Source organism: Thermobia domestica, chromosome 11, assembly GCF_964235325.1.
Source record: "Thermobia domestica chromosome 11, izTheDome1.hap1.1, whole genome shotgun sequence".
Classification (NCBI taxonomy): Eukaryota; Metazoa; Arthropoda; class Insecta; order Zygentoma; family Lepismatidae; genus Thermobia; species Thermobia domestica.
The window spans coordinates 7,219,259-7,230,537 of NC_137464.1; the positions used below are offsets into that span (position 1 = coordinate 7,219,259).

The 11,279-nt window shown below is 35.0% G+C and overlaps 1 protein-coding gene across 1 annotated transcript; it reads right to left on the reverse strand.

Annotated features, from left to right (window-relative positions):
- Window positions 1-486: 486 nt before the first annotated feature.
- On the reverse strand, window positions 487-10,662 carry AP-2sigma (adaptor protein complex 2, sigma subunit). The gene is made up of 4 exons (XM_081729982.1): window positions 10,477-10,662; window positions 8,863-9,012; window positions 3,843-4,016; window positions 487-1,144 (listed from the first exon to the last, which is right to left on the reverse strand). Exons 1-4 carry the CDS (start codon window positions 10,477-10,479, stop codon window positions 1,043-1,045), a joined length of 429 nt encoding a protein of 142 aa, XP_081586108.1. The 5' UTR covers window positions 10,480-10,662; the 3' UTR covers window positions 487-1,042.
- Window positions 10,663-11,279: the final 617 nt, after the last annotated feature.

An 11,279-nucleotide genomic window follows, 5' to 3' on the forward strand; every position in this document is an offset into this window, starting at 1 on the left:
AGCACACGTAGTTTCAGTTTCGCATAAGGCAACATGGAAGTGACACGCGAACAACAGTACAGAAATTCTGTTGACTATCTTGCATAGATCAACGTTCCGTGTGTACCCCATCCTCCATTAAGCCCTGATTTAGCCCCTTGTGATTTCTTTCTTTTTCCAACTTTGAAGAAACACCTTCGCATCTTCAGGGGCAGTGGTGAAAGCTGTGGAGGCGATTTTGAAGCATCTGTCCAAAAATAGCTTCCAGCATGTCTTTAATGACTGGCAAGAATGTTGGGACAAGTGCATTGCATATAATGTGGACTATTTTGAAAAAGACCATCAATATTTGGAGGATTAGTACAGGTAATTATGTTTTATTCATTTATGATCTTTCTTTATTGATCAACTCTCGTAGCGTAACGATCAGTCTAAAGATAAACCATATATACATTTTCCAGGGAGCTCACTAAACACATCTTATGGGTAAATGAAATGGAAATCAAATACCAGAAAACTACATATCAACTTTAATATATATATGTACGTAGACTCTATATGACACAAAATCTGTTTTTAGACATTTTACATACCCGCCGAAGATATGCTTTCGATATATTATTTACTGATACACACTTATATCTCTAACTCGTGTTCAATCGGAATGCTCTTACATAAAATAATTATGTATAGAAATAATTTACAACAGAAGCTCTTTTAAATATATATAAAAAAATAAGACAATTATTCAATACGAGATTCAATTACTCGCTTGAAGTATATGCTAACACTGGTACAAAGAGAGCTTTCACCCTTTTCTCAGAGCCACTTGGATTCCACTTCTGAGCAGCAGCATTATATACACAAGAAACCATTTTATTTCCTGATTACACCATGGACTGTACAAAACAAGGCTAACCAAAGGTACCTCAGAGGCAAAGCTATAACAAACGGAAAGAGCCTTGGATATCTTGATCTCTTTCACCAACCCTTCACACGGAATACGTCCACTAATTCTTCAATAAAGAACATAGAATACCCATTATTTAAGTTTTCACTCGAACTACTCCAGAGAATTCAACATTAACAGTTGTTTTAGCACTTTCGTCTGGCTTGTTTCTCGGATTTCACCAGCTAAGAACATCTCATCTACAACTGTATACACCTGAAACACAGAAAACACTCGTTAATATAATGCCTAAGCGGTACTCGCAGCAAAGTTTAATAATTAAAGACAGTCAGTCAATACTATTACTGTGTGGAAAATTTATATGTCGTATGAAAACATCGAATTTATTCACCAAAAAAGATCAAGAACTTACTGCATCTCATTTAACTCCTATTGGATCCACCGATTGCAATGAAATGTAAGTCACATCCTAACTAAGGATTTTCAAGGGTGAAAAATCCTACACGAATGATCCTTTGCTTGTGATTTGGTAGCATCTAAAGCCGACCACAGCAATTTTTGGTGGTGAGTTTTGACGTTTTATAGAACAAAATTTACCAGTCTATACCCATATATTGTAGGATCACTAACGAACTATTCGCTCTCCTTCGTGGCTGAGAGGTTAGCGTACGTGCCTTTGGCGTAAGAGACCCGGGTTCGATTCCTGGCGGGAGCTCATGTTCGGATTCCACGTTAATCAGTAAGTCCACATGTCATATAACTTCGCTGCTGAAAGCAACGTTAAACTCAAGATCAACTTCCCCCAAATGAATTAAAGTTATCAAGAAAATTACACGAACTTTGTAGCGTATTCTTTCAAGAAGCTAAGTTCAACAGTTTGAGAATAAGGATTTCATTTCTTTCTCAAAAGAAGTTTCACAGATAGTCAGGAACCAACCCTTATATTGCCACTGTGATAGCTAATATATGAATAGTAAGCAAGGCAGACTGGGCCAAGCAGCACATTTTATAAATTGAGTCATATATACAAAATGACAGGGAATGGTGTGAATTTACATCTGGCAAAGTAGACTAGCTGTTCTGTTAATTAGGATGTTAACAGGACACACAGTCTGTTTACTTTGTCAATGAAAACTCACATCATTTCTAGACATTTCGTATACATGACTCAATTTCGTAAAAAATTGATACTTCGTCTAGTCTGCTTTTGTACTATCCAAATTTATTGACAAATATCAAGAAGCAAACGGACAAGAAAAATATTAATTGTCCTGCAACTACTACTACTAATATTAGGTCCTGTTCAGAGTCATTTTTAGCGTCGTATTAAGAGTTTGACTAACACCTGATACTAACTTTTAGCAGCATTTTAGTGAAGTTAATAATTCATATCGAAACAGGCCAGTCATGACTTTCCCGCAGGGTTGCCCAAACACATTAGGAGCAATCAAGGTAAAAGAGAATTATACTATTGTAATTCAATTTCTTCTCATGTGCTTAGACAACCCGGTAGAAAAGTCATGCCTGGCCTTATTCGATAGAATTTGTTATCAACTTCATTAAAATGTTGCCGAACGCATACGTTAGCATCAGGTGTTAGTCAAGTTCTTAAATTTAACGCTAAAAATGACTGCATACGGCCTATTATGTTTAATCAGGGTGTCTACTAAAATTCCAAAACGAAATTTCGTGACCTTTTCTTTCCCAAACCATAAAATTTAGTCATATTCTCAAGAGCGAATTTGGGTGCGAATCGGGCCGATTTTCATGCATGCGATAGAAGCGTGCTTTGCTTGCGATTTGGTAGCATCTAAAGCCGACCACAGCAATTTTTGGTGGTGAGTTTTGACGTTTTATAGAACAAAATTTTTCAGTCTATACTTATATTTGTACGGATAAAACAAAATGGTGACCCAAATGCTAAATTTCGTGAATTTTTCTTGACTTTCATGACCGTTTTCTGATTTCGTGACTTTTTCATGACTTTCGTGACTGATAGACACCCTGTTAATGTTAAATAGCTGTTGAGATAAACCGGATACACGATTACGTTATATTGAATCGTATCGATTTTTATTTCCTATATTTCCTGTATACAGCTATAAACATTCTTTCATCCGCGAAATAAAAATGAAATTAAATGGAATTTTTCAGTTTTACGTCCCACGGATATGCCGGTGAGGCTAAAGGAGAAGGTGATGACGAGAAATGAATGAAATGATGGAATGAAGAAAGTGGGAGAACCCCGAGAAAACTCATGCATACAGTGTTTGTCCACTACAAAACTGTTGGCGCGAGCTGGGATCGAACCAAGGACCCCATGCACTAGAGGTGAACGTTTTACCACTGAGCCACCGCGGCCCCACTTGCGAAATAACTTTTTAACATCAAATGTTTGTAACATTCAGTAAAAAATCTAAATCTTTGCCTTACCCAGATCCCCACAGTAGACTGAAAGCTTTGTAGAAGTTTTTTTTTTCTTTCTTCTAGGATTTTATTTTATTTCATTGATAACAACCACCTAAAATCTTCCGAATATAGCTTTTATTACTGATTTCCAAACCTTGTACCCTTGGGGTCCACGGTGGCTCAGTGGTGGATCGTTCACCTTTGGTACATAGGTGGTTCGATCACAGACTGCGCCAAGTAGACTTTGTGGTGGACAAGCACCATGTGCGTGGGTTTTCTCGGGGTTGTCCCTTTCCTCTCACTTTCTTCATTCCACCATTGTACTCATTTCTCATCATCACAGTCTTTTTTAGCCTGGGCGGCATAATCGTAGGACGTAAAACTGAAAGATTTCATTTTTTTTTCTACCCAAATCTTAATATGCGAACTAAAAGAAGGGATACAACATTCGACAATTAATGATCAAAGATATTTCGATAGTATTTCAAATTAACAAGTAACATTGTAAAAAAACGAGACAGAAGAAGAAAAAAAAAACACCTACCTTATAAAAATTAAATACTAGGTCCAACTCACAGACATTGTGGAAATATTCATTCAACACTTCAACAAAATTATGAATTGCTTCCAAGTAACAAAGGTTATTGTCATTAACGTCTACACAAATGCAGAAATACAAACCGGCGTATCTTCTGTATACTATCTTGAAGTTCCGAAACTATAGAAAAATGAAACAATTCTCTATTAATAAATTCACAAAATACTGGTGTTACTCTTCAGTATCCTATAGTTAACTTCAAGCAAGTAATGTCTGCAAAATGGAATGCATACTCCTCTCAACCTGTTCTCACAACTACTGCTGTATAGTAATTGCGAGTAAATAAAATATTTGACCATCGAATAAGTAACCAGAACCTAGCACTTACTCTCACTTACTTCAAATTATGATTTCCCAAAAATCCTTGCATTTCCAACGTTTTTTGCTCCCATCTGGAGCTTTATTCTTGGAGAACATGGAGAACAAAAACACTTGTAAAAGAAATAACCTTTCTCGATTAGAGATATTAAATATTTAGTATAGAATGCTAATTGGATCTTAAAGAAATGAGTTACAATATTCTTGATTGGATTATTTCTTTTTACAAAATAAGATCCAGCAAAAGAATATTGTTTCTGTGGCGATAAACTTTTGCTTTCCTTAAGCTACGAATTAGTTAAATTCGTTACCATAAGAAATTTATTATATTTTATTAATATACTAAAGTATAATTCGAATTACAAAGATTCCAGTTTAAGCTTGGAATTGCAAAGAAATAATTATCTTGAAAGCACATAACACAGTACGGAAACATGGACAATTATGGAAACAAGCGAAATAAAATAGATGCTTAGCAAGAATTAAAAAAAAAAAAAAAAAAAAGTTGCGGTCTTGGCCAATAATTAGTTTTTGGATTAGGAGTTACAAAATTTTTGAACGGCCTTTAAATCGAGTTTTCGTATTTTCTATGCAAGAAGCACATCATACTGAGTTAAGTGGTAGTTTGGGATCGGCTACACTACATGTAGTTCTCCAGATATAAAGCCTACAAAAAAAATTTGATTGAAATATATTGGATCTTTTGTTCCAAAAATTATTCACAGAGGAACAAGAAAAGATTGAATAAAAATCTGAAATTATTAAAATATATTCAGTCAAGAAAGTGTCTTAGAATTCCGATCAATGATTTTCCTGTTCCGCTCCGATGTCAGAAGTTATCCGATTTTCTTTTGTTTCTTCGCCGTTCCACTGTCGAGGACTGAACGACGCGTTTCCTCATGTAGCAAGACCCAAGCCAACAGAAGGTGCAAGCTGTACTCTTTGTTTCTCACCAGCAAACCATGTAGTTTGATGTGAGAAACGTTGAAGAAGAGGAGCCATTTTCTACTCAGACAAGCAAATTGAAGCCTAGTCAAATAATAATGATAACAACAACAAACACTACTCATTTTAATAAAATCACCAGATGAGTTGATATTTATCTTTTTCTCTTGAAAACCCTGTACCATGATTACAAGTAGTCCACTAACCTGTATTCCGCCCAACGCATATAAATGAGCTGGAGAGTACGCGGCTGGCAGAAAAACTGGATTTAAAATTCCTAAGATATGCTGGTGTGGACATGTATTTACCTATTAAATTTTTAGACTTGAAAAGGTCCTTAGGGAAGACCAAGGAACAGACAGAACGACGAAGTACAAAAGGATATGGAAACAAGAGAAATAAAATAGGAAAAATGTCCAAGATTGAAGAATGACAGAGTAAAAGAAGTAGTTGAAGAGAATTCGCGCATAACCAGGATGCTGGACTCAGGAATTATTTATAATAATAAAAATTACTAAATACACTTATGAATAATATAAATACGAGGAAATTACAGTATTTCGCCTTAGTATATTTTGAGTTTTCATTATAAGTCGATTAATTTCGAAGTCTATACTGATTTACTGATATCTTTGTTCAAGCCACAGTAACTATGAAGAGTCGAAACCAAGTTGCTTAATTTTTAAATATTTTTAATTTTCCACTTCTTTACAAAAACTTATGCCGAAAGCACTGAACTTCCAAATCTTTTCGATTACTGAAATTTACTAATTAAATTCCGTGACAATTATACAATTAATACTGTATGAACTTGTAAAAACTTATACTTTAAAATAAACCTACAGTGAAGTACTATAATTTTATCATATTTGTATGCATATGGCATATTATACAACCATAAAAACACTAATATAGACTGAATAATATAGCTTAACTCTTAATAATAATAATAATAATAAACTACATTTTTTACATCCTTTATAATGAATTTAACACATACTGTTTCAACGCTTTGATCACCTCTTCTTCAGTGTAGCTCTCTCAGTTGCATTGCTTTGACAGCAATGACTTAATATCTGAGACGCTGACAGTGCAGAAGTTATAAACTAACACAACACTGTATTGATATCTACGTACGAGGGTTGATCGAGAATGGATCATTCCTAGCTACTGCCTTGTCATCTGTATTTGACCACTTGACAGTGAGTTAGGCATTTCTAGCTACAGTCCCAACTCAGCGAGCGCTCGAGTCATTCTTGTCGAGTTTCATAACATGTTTACGAAATTTTTGAATCTGGAAAATCTCGTTAAAAAAAAAAAAAATCCATCAACATGTTATATGCAGCTGTAGAGTTACACTGAAGAGGGGAGAATAAAGTGTTAAAATTCATTATAAAGGAAATAAAGTATCTTCTTAAACATTAAACATGCATTCGGTATCTACTGATCTAGGGTGCATCCTCATAAGAAACGTGATGTACACTCATGTCCAAAATTATTGTCTCATCTCTATAAATATGTTGTTGTAGGAATATAATTTGATAACGAATTCGCCCGGTATTTCTTATAATGTTAGTATGTGTATAATCGGCAAAGGCATCTATGTGGCAAATCGCATGTCAAAAGAGAGTAAATAAGAACAATAAAACAAAAATAAAACTTTCTTATCCATTTCGCAACATTTTGTTTTACTCATTCTAATTTTCGTATTTATAATTCTTTTCCTATGAAATTTACCACAAGTATATATTTCCGGATTATACACATAGTGTCAGTATTAAAAGTACCCTGCAAAATCATTATCAAATTATATTTTTACAAGAAGACAGTTTTAGATATGCGACAATCATTTTGGACATGAGTGTAGCTTGTACTTTTATTTTTGTTCTTTGAATTGAAATTTTCCATCTTCGCGGAGATAATCTTCAACAACAGTTTATGCTGCATCACCTTTATATTTCCAATTACGGTTTTTATCTCTTATTTTCCTTACGATATTATTTCGTCACCAATTTCGACTGGATTTACTCAACCAGTACATCGAACGCTTTAGCTTTAGATTTACCTGCACATTATAGATTTTCAATTTTACTATCACTAAATCTTGTTGTTGATTACCAAAACATACTGTAAGAATCACCTGAATCGTTTAAGAGCAAACTTAAAATAACTCCAGACAATGCAAAACAACGCCCAAGAATTCTAACATTCTACTTCCAGATTTCTGTAATTCCTGAATTTTCTTTAGAGTTCCAAGCTTTTGACTCTCTCCTGGAGTCATGGTCACGGAGGTTAAAAACAGGAAGAAAAAGAATAGAAACATCGCGGAATAAAAATGGAACGGACTTACCAAGACAAAAGCTGTATTGTACGGAAACATGTTGTCAAGTACGTCAGCGATCAGCCGATGAAGATGATACAAACTAAAATATGGCGGAGTCAAATTGTGCGAATTTCTTGTTCCTTGTTGGAAGGTTGGCAACTCATGCTACTATTTTTTATTGTCATGTCAATGCTGTGAAAATTTTGTAATAACCGCCTCCCATTCGTCACTCCACCATCCCTTGTCTAAATTTAATTTCGGTTTTTCTAAATGAATAACCACATTTTCAAAAACCAGTCTCTCCACTTCCATTTCTAGATCTAAATAAAATTTTTGAATCTCCTACCCCATGTTGCGTCTCTTTTAAATGTTTCGATAAACCTGACACCGGATTTTCCCCTTTTGTATCTCTAATACGCTCCTTTACTCGGACTTCCAGATTTCTTTTCGTCTTGCCTATATAACTCTCTTGGCAACTGCATTTTATTTTATAAATATCCGACTTTTCATAAGAATTCGTGTAATAACTTTTAAGTCCGATCCAGTTTTATTCCTTGATGTTTCTATTCCTTTCTTCCTGTTTTTATCCTCTGTGACCAAGACTCTAGGGAAGTGTCGAACGCTTGGAAGTTCGAAGAAAATTTAGGAATTAAAGACATCTGTACGCAGAATGAACTCACCTTTTCAATAAACCACACCTTCAGAATTTCTCCAAGAGAAACAACTTACGCTACGTTGTACAGTTCTTAATGAAATATAGACTCAGGTGATTCTGTAAGAAATATATGATACATTTTGGTGACCAATAACACGAGTTATGATTGTAAGAATAAAAATCCATAACGCAAAAACGAATCTACTCGTTGAGCAAATCCAGTCAAAACTGTGAAGAAACAACATAATTGTAAGTAATTGAAATAAAAGAATTTTTTGAGTTTTACGTCCCACGGATATGCCGGCTAGGCTAAAGGAGACGGTGAAGATGAGAAATGAATAAAATAGTGGAACGAAATGGGAAAAACGAGAGAACTCCGAGGAAACCCATGGGCACGGCTTGCCCAGCACAAAGTTCACTTGGCGGGAGCAGGGTTTGAACCCGGGACTCCATGCACCAGAGGTGAACGCTCTACCACTGAGCCACCGCGGCCCCAATTGTAAGTAAAATAACAGCTAAAGACCATAATTAGAGATGTAAAGGAAAGAATCCGGTGACGCAGCATAAACTGTTACTGAAGATAATCTCCGTGAGGATTGACAAATTTAAATCAAGGGACGTAAATGGAGGTGCAAGTTAAGTCACATCTCTTATGCATCCGAGTAAATACCTTAAATATATTTAAATTTTATTCTATTCTACAAATTAAAAATAGAGCGAAGTACCTCAACGAAATTCGTATGTTTAGCATCTCGAACTGTAACTACAGCATGAACTTCTTCGATCAGTTTCTGCTTCTCATCATCATCAAAATTCATGTACCATTTAGCCAATCGCGTTTTCCCAGCTCTGTTCTGGATTAAAATGAATCGAATCTGAAAGAAATTTGAAAATAATCACCATCTGGGATAAACAGCACTCTAACAATGCATTGAAATCACTCAATGTTAATATAATTCGATATGTATCCTACTAGATGGTCGTAAATAATGTTTGTATTCAGTTAAGCATCCGTTTCAAATCTTTACATCTTTACCAAATCGTTACGGATCATGGTTTAACATACTATATTCACATGCTAATTCAGTGCACCCTTATGGACTACTACCGGGGAAGGTTCTAGAACACAGGTCCCCCCATATAGGATAGTAGCTAGGTTGGTTCCTTTATATACCAAAGTTTAATATTTAATTCACATAATATTGCCGAGCGAGTGAAGGCGGGTTAGAGCCCCGCAGGGCACGTTGATTTCTGTCTTTAATACAGCTAAATGAGAAAATGGATCTGTGTTCTAGAACCTTGCCCTACTACCGTACTTCTTAGAAGGGTACAATTTGGATTATGTTTTTTAACGCTGTAAGGAATGTCAAAGATCCGCATATATTTTGATTGTTTTTATATTCCTCTATTGAAATATCATGCAATTTCTTAACTGTAAATTGTACAAATTTACGCATTTGCAAGCTAGGATAGCACGAAGAAAATCTCTGATTACTTAAAAATTTGGGTCCATGTTCCGTTAAGGGGGTCCAAAACTACACTGGGACCCCCCTAAGCTAAGCTAAGCTAAGCTAACCTAATATAACGTTATATTATGTAATCAAACGAAAATCAATATAAAGAGGTGGTGTCAAAGACACTGGACCCCCTTAACGGAACATTGACCAAAATTTGGCCTATGTTTAGCAGGAGTCCAGCTATTTTCTCTAAAAAATGTTACAATTTTGGTAATTTCTGTTCACCTGAAATTAGTTTAGGTTAGGCTAGTATAGTTCAGGTTAGCTTAGGTTAGTTTATGTGAGGTTACATTTGGTTACGTTATGTTACGTCTAAGTACTTGCATCATTCATTTCTCCTGTAAATTTTGTGTTTTCTACGTGCTTCTGGACCCCCTGTACTAAACATACTCCAAAAATTTTAGTATTCGTAGTAAATTGGGCAAATTGAAAATTACTACCGGTGTTTTTATGCATATCCTCCCTTAGACCTACTCAATATGGTAGGAATTTTTTGTAATACCCAGTATGATATTTGGTATCTTAATTTACTACACCGTGCAAATTCTTTTACAGAACCAATGCAATATAAACCTTCACCTAAACTTCTGCAAGACATTTTATCTAACCGGTATTATATATTTATGTGTTAAAAGAGATTAATTCATGCTTCATTTTATATGGACAAGATTCTCTAGCTTTAAGTAATTATCATTTTATTGTAAATAAGTAGCGAATTATAATGAACTCTATGCTATATCACAACAAAATTACAGTACCAAACTAAATTAGTAATAAGCTTATCAAAATAAGTAAAGCAAGTATTTAGAAGTCTATTATTACCATTGTGTATAAGATGTTTAATGTTCAAATGGTACTACAAAACTATGTTCTGCACAGTTTTTACAAAATAATACACTTTTCTTCGATATTTTCTTCAGTGTATTTAAATATATTTCCACCTCTTCATAAGCAAACACCTCCCACTTTCTTCTTTTTGGTTACTGCTGTCGCTGTGGAACTTCTTCTTTTAGCGAACGTCAGTTTTTATTCGGTGCCGATGTGGAAGAACTGTCATCAGAGCCTCATTCCGTAGCAGTTTGCGTTTCATTGCGTTAATCGGTATAACAGTTAGGGGCCTATAATGCTTGAGGCACCATTCTCCGAGTCAGTATGATACTAAAAGGGAGGAAATAAATAAATGCGGATTATGGGCCTTATTCCATACTAGTCTTTCTACAATTTTAAAGTCCGCAACGTAACACAAAGCAAGATTTAAAAGGACGTCACACTGCTATATCATTTTCGTAAAATAAAATACAAATTCTGCGTTCAGTTGTGGAATACTACTCTTACGTAAAAGATTGAATAACACGTTAGAAATAAAATAAAGGTTTTTATTTTCATACAAATTGAGAATATCGCAGCATTAGCTTTTCGTGGTGGGAGGAAACGGGAGCACCCCAAGAAAACCCATGGACACGATGTTGTCTAGCGAAGAGCGTATAAAGATGAAAGATACGCCCATAAAAAGAGCTGTTTGAAATCACAGAAACTTGAATAATTTTCGGGAATCATCCTAAGGCGTTGGAGTTTGTATAGCATTTCGCTTATGAACGATTATTTGGGAGCTACACTTACAGGGC